Source organism: Falco rusticolus, chromosome 13 (genome assembly GCF_015220075.1).
Source record: "Falco rusticolus isolate bFalRus1 chromosome 13, bFalRus1.pri, whole genome shotgun sequence".
Taxonomy (NCBI): domain Eukaryota; kingdom Metazoa; phylum Chordata; class Aves; order Falconiformes; family Falconidae; genus Falco; species Falco rusticolus.
Genome location: NC_051199.1, coordinates 853,886 through 873,356, shown reverse-complemented (window position 1 = coordinate 873,356; position 19,471 = coordinate 853,886). Strand labels below are relative to the sequence as shown.

The 19,471-nt window shown below is 50.6% G+C and overlaps 1 protein-coding gene and 1 long non-coding RNA gene across 3 annotated transcripts; one reads left to right on the top strand and one right to left on the bottom strand.

The window, feature by feature from the left end:
- Nucleotides 1-1,823: 1,823 nt before the first annotated feature.
- LOC119156803 lies at nucleotides 1,824-6,793 on the top strand. Its single transcript, XR_005107292.1, has 2 exons — nucleotides 1,824-5,972; nucleotides 6,126-6,793. It is a non-coding gene; the product is annotated as an uncharacterized LOC119156803 (long non-coding RNA).
- AKAP8L (A-kinase anchoring protein 8 like) lies at nucleotides 6,353-18,757 on the bottom strand. 2 transcript variants are annotated; one of them, XM_037407111.1, is made up of 13 exons: nucleotides 18,616-18,757; nucleotides 17,164-17,196; nucleotides 15,850-16,090; nucleotides 13,397-13,865; nucleotides 12,829-12,952; nucleotides 12,624-12,679; nucleotides 11,941-11,977; nucleotides 10,621-10,729; nucleotides 10,126-10,267; nucleotides 9,571-9,676; nucleotides 8,866-8,996; nucleotides 7,982-8,077; nucleotides 6,353-7,526 (listed from the first exon to the last, which is right to left on the bottom strand). In XM_037407111.1, exons 1-13 carry the CDS (start codon nucleotides 18,740-18,742, stop codon nucleotides 6,996-6,998), a joined length of 2,202 nt encoding a protein of 733 aa, XP_037263008.1. In that variant the 5' UTR covers nucleotides 18,743-18,757; the 3' UTR covers nucleotides 6,353-6,995. The 2 variants fall into 2 exon arrangements, with proteins under 2 accessions (XP_037263008.1, XP_037263009.1); XM_037407112.1 differs by lacking the exon at nucleotides 18,616-18,757 and adding an exon at nucleotides 17,823-18,464.
- Between the last annotated feature and the right edge of the window lie 714 nt (nucleotides 18,758-19,471).

Sequence of the window (19,471 nt, the reverse complement as noted above, 5' to 3'; positions counted from 1 at the left end):
GCCCACGAAGCTTGCCATTGGCCGCACTCCAAAAGCCCGCCCCCGCGCCCGCCATTGGCCGAGCTCGCCGAGCGGCGCGACGCTCCCTTCTCTCCCACTGGCCAGCGCGCCCCTGCCGGCATCCATCCCCCGGTCCTATTGGCTGAATCCCTTGTTCCGTGGGTCAATGCCGAGGCCCCCTCCTCCTGTCAATCATAGCCGTTGCCTCTTCTGATTGGGTGGCGGCGCGGGGCTCGCCCGCTCATGGTGCATTATGGGGGCGGCGAGCGTCACCAGGGAGCTTGAGGGGCAGATGTTACAGTGCGGCCCTCACCTGCCCCTTGACCCCCCACCTCCGACCCCGGGCTCCCGAACTAACCTTTGACCTTCCCTCGGATCCCCTGAAGCCCCGACGGTGCCACTGGGTTTGCTGGGGTGGGGGGGGGGAGCATCACCCCCAGACCCCCTCACCCCCCTTCACCCCAGCAGTAGAAGGGCCTCTAAAGCCTGACCTCCGCCACCCTGGACGCGTGGCCTGAGGAGAGGCGGTGGCAGAGGCTCCAGGCCAGTGAAGTGGTAGCTTTTTCTTCAGCTTTTGCCCAAAACCAGGTTAAAACAGTGATGTAGTGTGAACTAACTTTAGAATAGAATTAAAGAATAACCATTATAATGTTTGTTAACCACTGTAACAACTGTAGTATCATGTACTGCCATATGTTATTCATCGACCTTTGGTGTCTGTTCTGTTATCCTTTGTTAGACATCCGCCTATCTGCTGACCTTCTATGTTAAAACTTTAGCAGAACACTCCAGCAGGTGAGGACAGATAAGGGTAAAAGAAACAATTAAGCAAGAAAAGCAGATGGCCAGCAAGGGCATAAATTACCTCAGACTGATAAGAACACTGCAAATGTGCAAGACCATCACATAACAAGCAAGAGGTGAAAAGTACATCATGAGGAAGACCTACGGCCTTCCTCCTAGAGACCACTGCCCACGTCTCAGAGACCCCTGCCCACAATTCTTGGAAGAATTTGCGCAAGCGCGAAGGACTGACAAGCTAATTAACATATGAAGCGAGGGTAGGCGGGATTAGATAATGAATATGTATAGATATTAGTTGAATAATCATTATTTCATTGTATAAATATGGAATGATTAGCTACCTTAAACGTGCACGTTTGGTGGAAGGATCCCCTGTGCATCCAGCGCTGCCAATAAAGGATACTTAGTCACTAAGAAATTTTGACTACGTTCTCTAAATCAACAGCTTAAAAGCAACCTGCAGCGGTGAGGAAAGCCCAGGTGGACAGCCAAAAGCAGCGGTAACTATGCCGGGGCCTTCCTCAAGCTCCGCACCCTTTTCCAGACACATTTCATTCCCTTTTTACCTGAACCAAAGCACGAATGGCTGAAGGACATACATTTATTTCTTGTTTAAGAAATTGCTGTCAATTACAGAAAGGATGGATGATTGTGGCATCTTGGCTCTGCCTGGTATAAATTGAAGCTACTTAGTGCAAGGGAGAGAGCAATCCTTCAGCTCCAGCAGGGTTCGATCAATGGAGCTTGGAGGAAAAGATGCACATTGAGGGAAAAAAAATCTTGTATTCCTGTGGGAGAGCCAGGAAAACGGGAGCAGCGACAGCTCGTGCTGAAAGAGGGGAGCATTGATAGAGTAAGAGCATCAGGTCACCATCCTTCCTTTGGAGGGTAAAATTAGGGTGAGGGCTAACGATGCTCCCCCAAAACAAGCACGTTTTGTGGCACAGCCATGCATGTTGCCCCTCGAGGGAATTTTTTATTTTATTATTTCAATCCACTTAAACCCATTAAGTCCAGTTTTCAGTTGTGCGAGGAACAACCGCATTCGGTTTGTGCTGCTGCTGCTTGGTGATTTCATTTGATATTCCCAGTCTGCAGCAGCAACGCCTGGACGCTGTGATGGAGGAGATGGAACAGGAGGGGAAGAGTTGTGAGATAGCTTTGGGGGGAATAGAATAAAAGCTCCAAGAGCAGAGAGGGTTATTCCAGCACTCTCAAATGCCAGAACGGCCCGAGAACAGGCTGGTAACGTTTTTGAACATAATTAGGAAAATTCCCAGGGAATAGAGAACCCAGCAAAGAGAACCCTAATAATTTTGGACAGAAGGGCTGAACAAACACCCAAGCTGCTTCTGTAGGGTCACCTGAGGGATGTGGAAGATGGATTGGTGGCACCTGGAGGAAATCTTTACCCACTAAATCTGGAAATCATCACAGCAGCCAGGTACTAGAGCTGAGATAAATTGATTTCCTCATTCTAGAAGGAAACAGGGAGGATTTACGGTCTGTGTTCATAATGAGTGGCTGTTTCAGCACGTTGATTGAAGACTCACAGAATCCTACTACAATTATTTCCATACCTTAGGGAAGTACTTATAGATTACATACAGCTTTCTAGCTTGGAAACATTCAGACTATAAAACGACGCTCTGGGCAATATATTCCTGAAAGAAGTCCTCCATTTAATACCATTTAAAGTCTTGTTCATGTGTTTCTCAGCTAAAACTATTTAAATAAATGAACATGAAGCTGTGGGCAACTTCACAATCAGAGTAAGGAGTTAAATCAGTGCCGCCATGCTGCGTTATCAGTGCATTTCTATATGTAACACCACAGAAACAAGTCCTACCAGCTGTCTTTAATTGCTGATGACTGATAGGTACCCCAGTGAGCTCGAGCACCCTAGAACTTGCTGTGAGATGCTCCCCATGGCCTCAGAGACCTCGGAAGGAAGCAGAGCTTTGAGGCCAGGCACACCCGCAGGAAATCCTGCTGGGACATGGGGCTGTCTGCTCCGCAACACCCCAACACTTGCCTCAAAACCACCTGTGATTTCTTTCCTTGGATTCTTCCTGCAAGCCCTTCCCCAGATCCATCTTGTTTAGGTGCTACAAAAATACTGCTTTAGAGAAAAGCAAGCTGCATCAGGCACAGGGGTGATCAGTCAGGAGCTGAGTGGTGCATGTGGTTATAATTATTATTAACTAACATGATAAAATACCCAAGAGCATTAGCAGAAGCTGAGATCTTGGCTGAACAATCAGAAAATACAAATTAAATCTGCTACCACCCCTCCAGCCAAGGTCAATGCCAAAGGTATCGCAGTAGCTGTGGTGGGCACGAGGATGTTCCGGGGAAAATAAAACCCACCCATATTTATGCTGAGCCACGTGAATTTGAAATTGCAGTGCTTAACCATGTGTTCTCCCAATGAATCGATGCAGGATATGGCTAGAAGCTACATGGAGCTTGGAGGGAAGGAAGCTGAAGCGGTAACTTAGCTCACCTTTCCTTGGGGAAAAGTGGCAGGATCCAAAATCCATCACAACAGGTGTAAGTCGAGCAACAGCCAGATGTGCAGCACCTCTGCCCTAAAGCCCATCCCTCTCAGCAGCCAGGAGCAGCGGTGAACTCTACCCGGTGGCTTACTCAGCAGCAATTTTCTTAGGAGACAGTTTGTTCAGGGAAAGGGTTTACAAGGAAGCTAGCACAGAAGGATTTTAGCACCCGCTGACTTCTCTGAGCCCTTCCCGGTTGATTTCCTGGCCTCCCCTCACATGCTCTGAGCCCACAGCATCGCTGGGGATGAGGTGCTTGGATGTTCCTGCGGATCACGGGCAGACTGAGGGCCACCTTGCTCGGCTTTGAGCAGTCTGAGAGGGGTTTTAATTAGCGTGACTAATTGTTCAGATGTCTGGACTTTACTGCCTGCATCCTCGAGGAGCACAGAGCCGCAAAAACCTTAATGCTACATATAGAAACGCTCAGCGCTCATGTATCTGCACTTAATTCAAGGGCTTTGACCCAGAACACAAACCCGCATCAGTATTTTGAGTCTGAGACCCCGTCACACTGCAGCCATCGAACCCCAAACGCTCCTGAGAAGCTGGATGAGCCCAAACCTCATCAATACAGCAGCACAAATGGCGGTGTGGGCTCAGCACCTCCGTGCACGCACCAGCTGCCTCTCCAGGACTTGCTCTTCGGCCAGCCCTTTGTTTGAAAGGGAACACAAAGTTCAGAGTCCAAGGGAAGGGCTGTTGTACAATTAATCCATCACCAGAAGGCAGAAAGCTCGGCAGAACGCTTGGCAGAACGGCACAGGGGAGTGTCCGAAACGCTCAACGGGCCTGTTAATTGACCTGAAAAGCCGTTGTTGAAGGGATAAAATTCACCTCTGCAAGGGGAAGGCAGGTTGTGCCCAGAGAAGGCCAGCTGTTCCTTCCAGCCCAACCTTCAGGAAGACCGAGGTAACCTCACTCAGGCTCTGCCCCAATTACACAAGAAGGAAATTAATTACAAATTTTTCTTTCAGTCTGACAGCTGATTTTGCCCTCCCCTCGTTAATAACCAGGGTAGGGAAAAAACCAACAGGTAGAAGATAACGGAGTGCAGCGAGCAGCTCCAATTCCACTCGCTGTTCCCTGGTAGAAGTTCTCCGGATATCTGGACTGATGCCAACGCTTCTGGGGCGAGCAAAAGTGGATTGATGAGAGGAGCCGCCGTCCCTGCTGACCGGGTGAAAAACCTCCTCCCAAAAAAACCAGCTGGAAAGGCAGCATATTTCACACGCAACCAGCACCCCTCAGCGGCCCTTCTTTTCAAAATGCGTTTCTCGAGCTGGTTTAACGGTGTGTTAAAAGAAATAAGGACAGCAGAAATGGGGAAGTACGGAAGTAAAGCAGAAAGGTAGAAGGAAGGTGTAGCTCTATTACAAATAAAGGTGGGGTTCGGCTGTTTTTAAAAAGAATGGCTGGCTCATGGAGACCTCACCGCTTTCAGGACCCGATATTTAAGGTTACAGGCAGCCTACCCCAATTACTGAATCTCCATTTGCTGAAGTAAACCTTAAACCAAAGGTATTGCCCTGTAACACTTTCCGAAAATCCACCCCGATTAAAACATCCTCCTCTAATGCGGCAAGACAGAAGCAGAGGACGTCTTAACGCTCCACCAAAGCCAAGCCCAGTTGTTTTTCATCAGGATTGGACCAGCTAATTCTATCTGGGTCTGCGAGTTTCTACAGAGAAAAGCAGGAGGAAACCTGGAAATCACCGCAAAACTGCTGAGCAAGAAGGAAAAACCAGCAGCTGTAAAAGGAGGCAACAGAATCGAGACTTTTTCTTGGCACAAGCTAAACTTGAACAGACGATGGTGGCTAGCTGCACGCCTGTCTGCCTCCAAAGCAAAAATGTGTGAAGATTACGCTTCAGAGGCGACTTTCTAACCCTGCACCCTCCTCTTGTCTTTTACAGCCTTCAGAATCATCTCCCCATCGCCCTAAAGCGCCATCAGCACCCCCGCAAGGCAGCCGGTTCATTGCCACGGCGCACTAATGGCACTCAGTGCTAATTATGTCGCTCTGAGCTTAAATATGTATCAAATTGAGAGCTGGGCATCGGGATTAACATGCCAAACCACCCCAAAAGTCCGATGAAACCCACAGAAAAGCCGGAAGCCGACTCCTGGCCACCCAGCAGCTCACAGGGTTGACCTCAGGATCAAGCTGCACCTGCACAAGGAACGAGTCACATCATTACAGTCCCAACGAGGTATTTAGTGACTCAGGCTATTCGTTATGTTTGGCAAAGAATCTTTCAGGACTAATTTGAGATGTCCGTCTGCAGGAGAGGGGTTCACCGCTCAGGGAGGTGAGCGGGCAATGCCAGGAGAAACTGTTCGTGACTTGAGCTGGCTGGTTTCATGGATAATAAATCTTGCCGGCACGGAGCGCAGCTCATCGCATCCCCCGCAGTCCCTTTACCTTGGAGGACTCCACGGGCACCGCTGAAGCACCCGGCAGTCGCTGCCGCCAGGGACTGGAGCTGGACAAAAGGCTTTGAAGTCAGGAGCAGCCTCAGCACTTTGACTTCACGTCAATGTTTCAATCTCCCTTTCTGCCCGTTGCTGGGGGAAACTTCTCTCGTACAGTTTACACCAAGCTGGAGGTTTGTTAAGAGTGGACGTGGTGTCACACTGGCGATTCATGTCCTTATCCATCAACCCATCCTGCAGGAAAGCTCCCAGCTGCCTCGCTCTGTAGCAGGAACAGCTTCTGTGGTGTCATGGAAACTAATTTCCTTATTTCTCCCTCATTTCAGGAAGGAGAATCTGTACTCCAGGTGATGATTAACCGATGACAGCTTTACTGCTAACACAGGCGAGGAAGTCGGCTCCATCTGCAGTGCTGAATGAAGAGAAGAAAGCCGAGCCAAACCCAAATAATGCATCAGAAGACGGAGACACGGGGTTTGTAGACCAGTTCTAAGCCTCCAACCTCTCCCAAGCTTTACCAGGGTACCAGAAATTAAGGCAGAAGCACAGGTAATCTCAGGATAGTCCTTTTATCTCCACCCACCAAAACATTCACCTTTAAAATAAAAGCGTTTTACAAACAATACGATGCTGACACCACTTAAGTTTCGCTCCGCGTTAAAAGGAAAAATTAAAACATCGGGGGGGGGGGGGAATATTACAGTCACATGGAAGTTATGCAGAACCTTAACGGCGTATGCTGCGGAAATGAAAACCCTCGAAACCAAATTTCTGATGTTTCCAGATAGACAGGCTAAGGGGACAAACCACATCTTTTGTTAAATATAGAAAAAAGTTTCAATTCCAGGGGAAGAGGTTTTGTTTGCCAGATCGTGAAGTAGTACTGGTTCGCACACATGCTCAAAAGGAAATTCTCCTAGTACAAAGCCATCTAAAAAACAGAGACCGCACAAAATCTAGCTACTAAAAAAATGAAGATTTGGTAAAAAAAAAATTTCCTCTATTTTTCAAAAAATTACTTTACAGGTAAAGGCTTCCACTGCCTAAGTGAGTTTAGTAGAATGAGAACTCAAAACATGTGCTATGAAATTCACAGATACAGTTATGGATTTTTTTTTTTTAAAAAAAAAAACCCAAACCCCAAAACCCAACAAAATACAACAGGTCTTTTACACATCAGCTTCCCCCTCCAGAGTTTACTCTGCATCCTCATCCTCTTGTGCTGCAGCAACTTCCTCACTTTCTTCCTCCTCATCTTCTACTTCCACAACTTCTACTGGCTGTTGCTCTTCTTCCTCGGGGAGAGATTCCTCTCCAGGCGGAGAAGTCTGCTCCTCTGCATTTTCCGCGTCCAGCTCTGCCTCTGTCTGTGCTTGTGGCTGCACCTCAATTTCTGTCTCTGTTTCTTCTTGCTCCCCCTCATTTTCAGCTCCTTCTGCTTCTGGGTTCTCTTCAAGATCCTTATTTTCCTCCTCCGGATTTTCCTCCTCCGGATTTTCCTCCTCCGGATTTTCCTCCTCCGGATTTTCCTCCTCCGGATTTTCCTCCTCCGGATTTTCCTCCTCCGGATTTTCCTCCTCCGGATTTTCCTCCTCCGGATTTTCCTCCTCATCCTTGTTTTCATCTGCTCCTTCTGCTGTTCCTTCCTCTACATTTCCACTGGCTCCCCCTTCTCCTTCCTCATGCTCCTCTTTTTCTTCTGGGTCATCCACGAAAGGATTCTCACCCTGAAAAGAGAAGACAAACGTTGGTCTGCTGTGAGTTTATCTCTAGCTGCTTCGAGGAATTCACACCAGGAAACCCTCCCAAGATGTTCAGCGTTATGGTTGCACCAGAAGCAGTCAAGTGAGCAGCTCCTGAGAGCAGATGCTGCCTCAAGAATTCAAATGAATGCTAATATCAGCGGCTACAGCGCAATGCTCAGGTCTGCGGGCAAAGTTTAAGCTGGAGGCTTTGCTCACCCTGTTTGCTCAGGGTTCAGTGTGATACGGGGCAGGAGATGACAGATGAAGTCATCTGCAGTGTAGAAATCCGATATATTATTCAAAATCTCCCCCAGATCCCCTCCAGGATCAGCTAGGAAGTGCCCTCAGTGGACAGCGGCAGCTACCGTGAAACTCCTACAGGACCGAGATATTGCTACTGGCTCGACCCCCTACCAAGCTGCTCCACAAACACCTACCTTCAGGTACCGCTCCAGCTTCTTGCTGATTAGTTTGTTGTTGAGAATACTCCTCGCAACTACTAGTGATGATTTCTTGGACTGCTCCATCATAGCCTGTACAAGAGGACAACAAAATGCCCGTAGATTTTATTCTGAATTAACTTACAAGGCCACTAATTAGTCACAGCTCAGCAGCGGATGACAGGCTACAGAGCATACTTAGGTATTTTAAAAAATCGGCTATTTTCTGCATGTGCCCCAAATTCTGTGCTTCAGAAAAGCATCAGGCAGCCAAATAAAAGCTGCGTGGGTCGTTTCACCCACTTCCACCAGTGGAATTGTTCTGTATTTCAGTCTCCAGGGAGTAAAATTGGACGACAGTGCATTTTGATCCTGCCGAGGCGCAGGGAGCACAGGACAGCTGAGCGCTGCAGATGGTACCGCAGCCTACTCACCATCGCCACAGTGACACGTCAAGATTTACGGTCGCGTGCTGATGGGTCTGGTTTATACCAAGCAAGAGCAGCCGTCTGACAGCCATCACCTCGGATCGCTGCTTGTGGGCCTACTAAAGCTTGTAACAAAATCACCCTGTACGTATGTGGAAGCGGGGAAGTCACAAAGCTGTTTATTTCACAAGGAATGGGGCAGGAGATGGGAGATTTCATTTGGGGATTGGCAAGAGGCTTTGCTGAAGGTGCTTTAATTCCGCTAACACCTTGTTGGCCAGGCTTTTGCAAAAGGCAAAGTTTCTGGTGACACAAGGACATCAAAATGAACCACAGACTCTGTGGAGAGACGTACCGAAGACAACGAAGAAAATTTCTCTCCACCTGAACTAAAACCATCCAAATCCGCGCTCCTGTTATCGCCGCCGAAGCCCCCCAAGGCTGCCCACTCACCCTGCGGTTGTGGTTGTGGTCGAGTGACTTCAAGTGTTTCTGGATGATGCCGTACTGCATTGGGATGAAGAGGTCACAGGCAGCACAGTGAGCTGCCTCCACCTTTTTAATAAAATGCTCCATGCCAACATCTGAAAAAGAAGATAAAAAACGGTATTAACTGGAAAATAATCCAGGGATTTGTGCTAATGTTTCAGATTTTACCCCAGCCTGCTTTACAAACTCTTTTCTTGACCCCCCCAGGTGCCTCTTCTTTCCTCGACCCCCCCAAACTCTCTTCTGACCCTTCCACTGGCATCAAAACAGCCTTCCCAGGCAGCAGGTGAGGACCCAAGCGGAGCGTGCGTTATAGACAGCCACGCTCACAGAACACCAGCAGCCCAGATACAAGCCTGGCCACACACCGCAACCACGAGCGCCGCGAGCTGTGGCTGCATCAGCACTACATGTTTGGAAAAAAAAAATAAAATAAAAACCCTCTTCAGCCAGCTAATCGTTTGCATACCGTCCACAAAGCAGGGTAATAACCTCGAGTGGCTGACGGTGCACCTGAACACACAGGTGTACGCTTGCAGCAACACCAGCACGTTCCACCCCCCACCCACCTTTTTATTATTTTTACTACTTTTTACTATTCGTAGATTTGACAAGGCAGCTGACACACGACGAAGGAACTCTTGCACGCACACAGGGAGTAACTCTTACCTTGTGTAAGATCTTGGTCCCTATAAATCTGCTGAATAACTGCGTTAATGTCTTCGATCGCTTTACGACGCTCTTCAGTTTTCCTAGTTTTATTAGCAACATATTCCTGTAGGGCAGAGTATTTCACATTAATTTTTTTTTTACCCTCCAACTTTTAGGTGCATCTCTTAGCGTGCTCATCCGAAGAGTCCTACAAGTCCCACCACGCACTGCTCTGCGGGTAGTGCTGCCTTTCAGGGCAAGTCACGTACTCTGGCCATCAAAATCTGCAGTGGGCAAGTGCTTCAATTCCTACCAGTGCAACCAGTGAGATGAGAGGTTGAACAACCCGTTCAAAAGCAAAGGGTAGTCAAGGCAGAGCTCTGATGCTTTAATTCAACCCTGCTCTACCTTTTCTAACAGTTTCCAAGACAGTTACTTAGAGAGGCAGTCCAGGAGCTTTACAGCATCTCAAAAAAACCCAACAACAACATAAAACCTAAATAAAACTAAAATCCACCCCGTACAACCCCAAACTCTTAAAGCCAGAGGGCAGAAATGGAACCAGAGACTCACCTGCAGGAAATCAGCTGTTTGTTGAGGCAGCTTGGTTCCGACAAACTTGAAGTGTTCTTTATGGAATTTACTCTCCAGGTGACTGTTCATCTCATCATCATAGAAGGTCCGATATTTGCATAACGAACAGACAAACTGGATCCTGTTGAGAGAGTCAGGCGAAGGGAAATTATACTCAAACCAATCTGTTCCTGCTCCGCTGGGTACCGCCTCCTCACTGGATCTACCCCCTTGCTCTGTTTAAGGGGCGGCAGATAAACTTCTGGAAGTCTCCAACCTGTAAATGCTTAAAGGGATGTTTCCCAGAGGTTTTCCCATTCCTATTTTTCTTTTAAGCACGGGCAGTGAGATAACCAGCAGGAGAGCAACACAGCTTCTCCGAGGGAGACAAAACACTGGGACAACTGGGAAAAAGAGGATGCAAGTACTACAGTCCCAGAGAAGAAAGCAACATCACTAAAAAATAAATAAAAAAAAAGAAATAGGAGACGTTACCTTTCTACCATGCGATCCCGATGCCTCTTCTTTTGCCTCTCTTGAGTTTTCTTGCCCGCCTGCAATTTGCGTTTGATTTGACTGATCTCTTCTTGAATTGTTAAAGCACCTAAGTGTTTAAAGCAGGTTGGATTTCAGGGCACTACTCGAGGACACCACCCGATTCAAGAGAATTTCCCTGGACGAGTTGAGTTGTCAGCCCAACCGACCTGCACAGCCTAGAGACGCCGCAGAGTCAAGACACTACAGAGAAACTTTTGCTTTACACAACAGCGTCATCCACCCCGGGTTCGCAAAAAAGCCGCGCTGGGACAAGCTTGGGTGGGGGGCAGAGGGGAAAACCACGGCAGAAAGACTCTAACGTGGTTTCCCAGCTTTTTATTTTAATTACTGGTTGCCACTACCTGTAATTAGTTAAGATTTGTAAAAAAAAGTATCACCCAAACTGATTTATTCAGCTTCAAATGAACTGGCAATGCGATAAAACTTGCCAGAAAAAGTTTACACCATTTGTTTTTGGGACAGAGAAGCTGCTTCTCTGTCTGCCCACCCTGGCATACCTGAGGGTGCATCCCAGGATCAAATTTACACTGCCCAGCAGTGGGACGGGCAGCCCGGACCACCCAGGCATCGCCCTTCAGGTATCACGGTGCTTCCCTAACCAGTCCCGTCTCTCCAAGCCGGGAAGCTCCATCCCGCTTCGCAGCCTGAACAACTTCCCCAAAGTCAAGTCTACGGGACAGTGGGAAATTAAATCTGGTTCCCTGAATCCTGGGACCAAGGGATCCAGCTCCCTAGCAGGGATTTTACCGCATTTCCCTATCCCTGAGCAGACACAAAGGATAGGATCCATCCGACTAAATGCAGACGTTACCGCTGAGCTAGTCCCCTGTCCCCCCTGTCAGCAGAGATCCGACAGGTCTTATCCTGAGCAGCAAGCGAATCGGTGCCCTGGGAAAGGCCCTCCCGCTCCTCTCCGCCAGCGATGCAATCCCACCGGAGCCGCACACGCAAGAGCCTCGGCTGCTCTCGCTTGTAGGACCCCACCTCTGGCATCTATCACAGCACCAGCATCCCCAGGGGACTTGCGCCGAAGCCAAATCACCCCTCCCCAAGGTGCAGAGGTTTAGCTCAGGTCAAGACACAACGAACCAGAAGGAACAGCAAAGCCACAAGGCAGATGGAGTCCAACAACCGAAAGAGCCTGAAGAAACTCGTCGGATTTAATTGGAAATATCTCTTCTGGCCATGCTGGGGGCGGGGGGTATGCTCCACGTGGAGCTTTGCAGCGCGAGCGAGCCGTCATGAGCGCCAACTCACCTTTCTCTGAATCTTTTCCTTCTTCATCTTCCCCTTCCTAAAAATGCAACGTTGGGAAGTTAAAACCACCTAGAGAAAGCGAACATCTGGGCGCTGGTTTGACATCTGCACCGGCTTTGCTGCCTCCCAAACTCTCCCAGGCCCCCCCAGCACCACGTGGAAGAGCAACAGCTCCGTCAGATCCGGCTGCTCCACGCTCCCTGAGCCCCAGGAAACCCGGCACCGCACCCGCTCGCTCTGCAGGAGATGCCTCTGCGACACCTGCAGGTCTCGCACCCACGAGCTCTGCCCCCACCGAGCCGAAGGGCGCCGGTGGGGAGGTGCCTTCAGTCCCCGTCTAGAGCAAGGCAACATAATGCCACACTTTGGGCTCCTCCGTATCGCAGGTAATGGATTTGGGGTTTTTCTTTACTTAAAGCCCTTTGCACTTGCATCTTTTGCTGCATTTTGACACCGTCGAGCATCTCGCAGTGACACTGTGGCCAATGGGTGTTGCTGGAAGCCCCAACAATACCCACACTTCCCTCAATGGAACATTTTGCTTCCATCCACTGCCCCCAAGCTTTCCAAGCCTCTGCCACCTGCCTTGCTTCAGGATTACTATCTGCCCTCACCAGCTCCAGCACCTCCAACCAGAGCTACTGCTTTTAGTCACGATAAAGTAGTTTTCAAGAGTTACTTACGCCTCTGGAGCCTTCTTTCTCCTCTTTTTCTCCTGATTCTCCTTCCGTTCCCTCCTCTGAAAGAAACACCACAGTCGGCATAAAGAAAAATAACGAATGTCACCAACGATCTTGCCACCCTATTAAACACGGCACAGCACGACAGCTCCACCAAAAACAAAGACAGCAGCAACTTTATATCACTTCCAAGCTGCTCGGCTCTTACCATTGTCAGAGTCGGAGTTATCGGAGCCATCTGTCTTTGCCGCCTTGCTGTCAGGTTCATCGGAGCTGTTTGTTTGCTTCCGCTTCTTGGCGGTGGGATCTTTTTTGATTTTCTTTTTCTGAGGCTGCGAGAGAAGGGAAAGGTTGATCCCTGCAACACCCGCAGCTGCCCTCCGCAGCCAGCGATGCCCTATTTTACTCATTTTTAGCAAGTTAAGCTTCCTGTATCGAGCCTCTGACAAACAGAGTTGATCAGGAAGGACATAATCCACCACACCTCTACCATGTAAGAGATTAAGCTGTGAAGGGCTGCAATATTCTCCTATTTCAGAAAACAAAAGATTTTTGGATTAAAGCACCCCACCTATCAACACCTCTTCGCAATTGAGTGCGCCCTTCTCGGTCTGCTTAGGAGGAAAGAGGCTACCAAACCAAAAACATGCAGAGTTATATATTTTTGCTTCTCAGAGTGTATTTTGGCGCCCTTTGCTGCAGGACGTGTGGGTTTGTTGGGAAAGAAGTCTCTTATTTGAGCCGAGCAGGCGGGAGGAGATCACGCAAGTACTTACTTTAAAATCTGAGTCCCACATTTTCCAGTTTCTCCTCATTCGTTGTTTCATCATTCCTCCTCCATAACGCATATTTCCCGAGAAGCCTCGCATTCCCTGGAACATGCTTAGTTCTGGGATAATATTGTGGGAGAAGAGGGAAGGAAGCCTGGAGGAGCCGTGGGGACCGAGACCTCGCGATCCCATCGACTGTGGAGGCTCGTTCCACTGTCCGCCCATGCGCCCGGGGTAGGAAGACGCCATGGGCCTGTTATTGCGTCCGTCTCTCCCCCAGTTCTGACCCCGCTGACCAAAGTTATCCCGCGATCGGTTCTGGTATTGATCCCGGCGGTTCCCATAGAAGCTGTCGTAGTGACCTTCATAGGCGTTATCGTTGTCGTGTTCCGACTCGTTGTAATCGTAGCCGGAGCGGTACATGTCGCGGTCGTTCATTGAAGACCTCGAGTCATACGATTCGTACGAGTCGTACCTGCAAGAGACACATCAGTGAGACACCACTGAGGCAGAGCAGCAAAGATTAAGGAAATAAAACCCGCTGGCAGAGATTTCTGGGTTTATTTTTCCACCAGCAGATGCGTCCCTCAACACAGGACACATTTCACTGCATAGTGGGACAGGACAGGGACCAGCAGGTGACAGAACTTCCAAAGTTTCAAGTTCCAGTGGTGGAGGAACCAGAGACCTGTGGACACGAGAAAACCCCGACTCCAGGGAGCCCCACGAATCATCCATTTCTTCCAGAATTACCAGTGTTTTTTAAAGGAATATAAAAACACCCAACCACACTGAGCAAAGGTTCCTTCACCGGCTGAGGGGTCATCGCTTTGTCCTTGCTCCCAAACGAGCTCTAGGAGCAGCTGAAGCAAACCAAGAGTTGTTCGTCCTCACAGCAAGTTGCACCATGGCCAGAAATACTTCCAGGAACTGTAAAATTTACTCCTCCGCTACTCAAGGAATACCTTGGCACAACCAAAGACCTATTCCAGACTCATCTTTCCTCACTCTCCGTATGCGATCTACTAACCAACTACTTTTACCAGCTGGAAAGCCAACATACACCCTACTCATTTTATATGCAGTTTTCCCTCCTGGAAATGAGGTAGCGGAGGGTTTTGAACTTTACATTCTGCAATACTAAAACGCTTTGTGCTGGAGTTTAAGGCTTTGCACGTTTGCTGGCAGCACTTTGACTGACAAGGCAGGCGGGGAGGAAACCCGGTGCTTGAGAAAAGATCGTGACGCTGAACTAACGAACCTCATCAAAGCACGGCCCCTCGCCGCTGCGCTCGACAGCGAGACCTTGTGAGCAGGGAGACAGGAATCAGCGGAGGGAATAAAAAAGATGTTATCATGGCTCCAAGGTCAGAAGAAAGTCACCCCGCTGATCTAAGGAGAGACGCTGGGCCTTCAAAAATCAGGTCAGGCACTGATGGAGGAGCTGCCGGTGTCCGGTTACATGTAAAGCCGGAGCAGCTGGAGGGTGAGCAGCTCCTTGTAGCCCAGAGCCAGCGTTCTGCCAGGGATTGATCTTCCTCTTTACCGCATTTCTCATTGTTTCTTGCACGGAGCGGGAATTTTCTAACCTTTTAATCAAGTCTATCCCATTCCCAACCATGGTGCAGGGGTGCTGAAGCAGTGGAAACACGAAATCAAAGGGGAGAGGCTCAAAACGATGTCTGAAGGGACAAGAAGCTGGGGAACCAACTCGGCAACCCCATTCCAGTGTGCTTAAAGCAAGCAAGTGACCAAAAGAAATCAATCTGATATAAAAGTATGGGTATATTATTTTGTAGGAGACACAGACATACTGTTTCGTAGGAGCTTTACTGTTTTGGAAATACCGGAATGGAGCAGCAAAGAGCCACATCATATTTATTAATATTTACTCCTGAATTTTGCTTTGTCCAACATCCTTTTACCTCTTTAAGGCATGAAAAACCCCGACTAAGTAGTCACCCTGCAGAAATACCAAGTCCTGGCTCAAAACTCATAGTGCATGTTAATAAATCAGAAATCTTTGGGGAAAGCACCTTGTTTATTAGTACTTCACCATTAATTAAGATCAGTGAGGCGCTGATGGTGTCATAGAACTGAGCATCCACTGCAACACTGGCTACCAAAACCTCACTGCAGCAGCCAACCGATTCATCAAAATTAGTAATTTAAACTCAGTCCTTTGTTTTCCTTAGCACTACTCCTGAAGTACACAAGTAAGCTCGTGAGAGTATTCCTTGTAATTGTTTGATTTGTTTTGCAAGACACGGATGGAAATTTAGCGTAAAGCTCCTATTTGCAGGTGAGCGGAGGACAGCTGAGCCAGCTCCAGATGCTCGCTTGAGTCACGGTGCTGGAAAGGGCAAGAACGAGACCAGCGAGGAACAAACGGAGCAGTAACGACGCTTCACAAGCAACAGATCATTCCTGCGCCTCCTCACCTCATGCCCTGCGCTCACCTGTCTCCGCCAGAGCCGTAGTGGCCTCCTTGCATCGTGTCCGTATCCATGTGCGACACCATGTCCAAGCGCTGGTTCATTTTCGTGATGACAGCGTCGGCGTTGCCGCCGCCCGAACCGTCGGGGTTCATGTCAACGTCCGAATTGGCCATTTCCCAGGAGTTCGAAGCGGCCATGCCGTATCCATAATTGCCCGAGTTATCCTGGCCATATCCATAGCCGTAACTGTATCCCTCGTAACCTGGAACAACAAAAATAAGAGAGCTGGATTTATTTCCAATTATCCGGTTTTGCTAATATTTTAATCCGAATTCAGATGGCCCAAGCATTCGCCACAAGGAGTTAAAATAAAACAAAACTCAAATTTCTGTCTAAGTCGCTTATAAACTTTGAACTGTTGAGCTCGCACAGGTTTAAGGGAACGATTTGCTTGTAAAATTCCCATAAAAAGACAGCCATAGTTTATAGCTTCCTCTGTCCGGGGAGGAACGAACACGGCCCAAGGCAGAGCCTCCAGAAAAACCTGTTTTGGCTTAACAGAGATCTGGAACCCCCATTTTCAGCTGGTTTTAAGTTTGCTACAAACTGTTGGCGGCCAGCTGAACACAGCTAGGACATACCTCCACCAGGACCTATATAAGCTGCTTTATAAGCACTTAAATCCAAAGGGACGATGCTACAGCGTGTACCTGTGCTCTTTGGAGGCGGTACAGCTGAGTACCGACAGCACAAATGCTTTCGGCCTCGTGTTTCCCCACAAATTTTTATATCAAAAAGCAACAGAGAGGCTTCTCCTCTGGCTAAGGAGGCCCCAACTGTTATAAACAGAAAAAAAAAAAAACCACAGCAGGAACAACACAGAAGCCAATTAAAAACCTGCTGCAGCTTTAAATTTAGGTTTTTCTTCCCCCAGGCGTTTTATTTGGCTGCTGGCACATGCAGAGAGGGAATTTCTGTTTCTTCCTTCTCCGCAAGCCTCAATTTATATCATCACCTGCGCAGGTTTGCCAGGCGGCAGCAAAGTGGGGGCTTTTCTGGGGGGTGGGACAACCCCAAAGAACAAGGATTCCGCCTCAAACAGTTTTCCCGCGCAACCAGTGACAGCAGCAACGTTCTCTGTTGGCTTCTAGGCAAATTTTTCAAATAAAAAAGAAAATGGTCGCGCGGGTGGAACAGTAAGAGGCTACACAGGGTCTGCGCTGCAGCAGGGACAGTGGCTGTTTGTCACTGACGGCAGCGTGTTCCCCTCTGGCTCAGGAAACACATCTGAAGTGGAAGGTACTAAACCATGACTCCAGTTTTTACTGTACTTGCCTCTGTTCGTCCCAGAGTTCCAGTCTCCATAACCTAGAAAAAGAGCAGAAAGCAATTAAGGGATGAGCCTATCGTTATCATGGCGTTCGCAGCTAAAGATCCTTGTTCCCCAGCGCCAAAATGGAACGACGCCCCCGATAAGCCGCGGGTCTTGCGCCAAATAGCAAGGAAATCACACCTTAACGTCGTCACGTCCCCGCAAGGGCTACATTCTTTGCTTGGTTTAGGCAAAAAACCACAGGTTTTAATTTCAAGCTGAGCTCCCAGGAGCGATTTCCACGACTGAGGATTTTGGGAGCAGAGGTGAAGCGTTCGGGAAAGCAAGAGGGGTCTTGCATGGAATAACCCCCGCCCCAATTAACGCCTAAAATGGCGGGACTGGGACGCGATGGGGAAGTTTTAATCCCACCATCCGCCAACCCGCAGCATCCCGGGACTGACATACAGACGCCCTTTGGGGCAAAACGTATCTCGGCGACGTCGTTGCACTTTGCCCTTGTGGGAAACCGGCAAGAAGTTGGGAGATAGCGGGATGGGAAGGGATGGGACGATCCCAAGGAGCCGCGGGTGGGACGCCGACAGTCCGCTCCAGGAACTGTTACCCCAGCGCTAATTCTCCAATTAATTACAGCCTCATTAATCAGGGTATGTATACGTACGGCTTCCCTTCGTATCGATCCAGGTATCGATCCCTATGGATGCTACGGGCAAACGATGTTACCTCACAGCTTCTCGCTGTGATTTCCCCCTTAATTAGAAACTCTTTTTCTCGTAGGAAAGGTTAATTTATTAAACTTCTTTTTCTCTCCATTGCCCAGCATCACTGTTGGAGCCTAAGCCCCTTCCAGGAGACACCGAACAGTGGGAAATCTGCCCCGACAGCCGCCGCACTCCACAGGTGAGCGGAGAGGCCACCCCAGGAGCGGGTGAAAGAATAAAATCAAGATTAAAAGAAAAAAAAAAAAAGGTAAAAACGCCGCTGCTGCCCCAACCCGAGCACGGACGAGCAAACCCTGTCAGCAGCCGCGGCCGGGCGGCTGTCAGAGAGAAGCCAATGAAGCTTGATTAAAAAATTAATTAAAAATAAATCATTTTTCTGTCAGCAAAAGAGTCCGTCCCGCTCCCCACCCCCCCGGGGCCGGTAGACCCCCGGGGCCGGCAGCCTCCAACGCCCCACCGGGTGGCAGCGGGCCGGGGTCCCGGGGTGGCAGCAGCCGCGGGGCAGCTCCGAGGGCTGGGCCGGAGCCGCCCCACGCCCTGGGGGACGCTGACACCAGGACGGAGCCAGGCCCGGCGGCGGCACCGGCGGCACCCGCCCCCAGGGGCCGACCCGGCCGCGGCCTCCCCCCGCCCCCCAGCCCCGGGCCGGCGGGGCCCTTGGCAGCCCCCGGCCCCGGCCCGGCTCCCCCCGCGGGGCCGCCCCCGCCGCCATCTTGCGCCGCCGCCCCTCACCTGAGTAGCTCATGATGGCGGCGCCGCCGCCCGCCGCCGCCTCCCTCTGCGCGACACGGCAACGGCGGCGCGCGGACCCCGCCTCCCCGCCCCATTGGCCGCGGCGCACCGCCTTCCCCGCGCTCATTGGCCGGCGGCCCCACAGCGCCCCGCCGCCATTGGTCCGGCCTCCCCGTGTGATCCGCGGCTCCTATTGGCGGTCGGTGGGTGTCGCTCGGCGCCTCCCTCCCCCTCCGCTGGGCGGCCCCCACGGTGATTGGCGGGTGCGAGTGTCAATCGCGGCGCGGCGGGCGTCTCCCTCAATGGAACCCGCGGGGCCAGGCGCTGATTGGTCAGGGCGGCGGTCACCCCGCGAGGAGGCACGGCCGCTCCCGCTGCGCTCTCTCATTGGTCAGCTAGAGACCGGGGCGGCCCTACTTCCGCCAATAGCGCGGATATTAGCCCCACCCCTCCTCGCCGCAGCAACTGCTGCTATTGGCTGCCTCCGTGAAGGCCCCGCCCTGCCAGAGCCCCGCGCGACCCACCCGCGTGGGGGCCTCGTGGTGGGGGCGCCCCCTGGCGGCGGCGCAGGGTAAAGGGGGAGCTCGGCGGGGGGAGGGGCGGGGGCACATCCGTATCTGCCGTGGGGGTGGCCGTCACGGGGCGGTGGCCTCGGCGTGACCCCAGCCTGACCCCGGCGGCCCTTTTCCCAGGGGTCAAGGTCACATCCTGACCCCGGTGTCCCCAATCGCTGGGACCGGCCCTGCCTCGATCCCAGTGGCCAGAGGTGATGACCTCAGTTGACCTCGGCATCCCCTTCTCCCAGGGGTCAAGGTCACATCCTGGCCCCGGTGCCCCCCTTTCCTTGGGGTCAAGG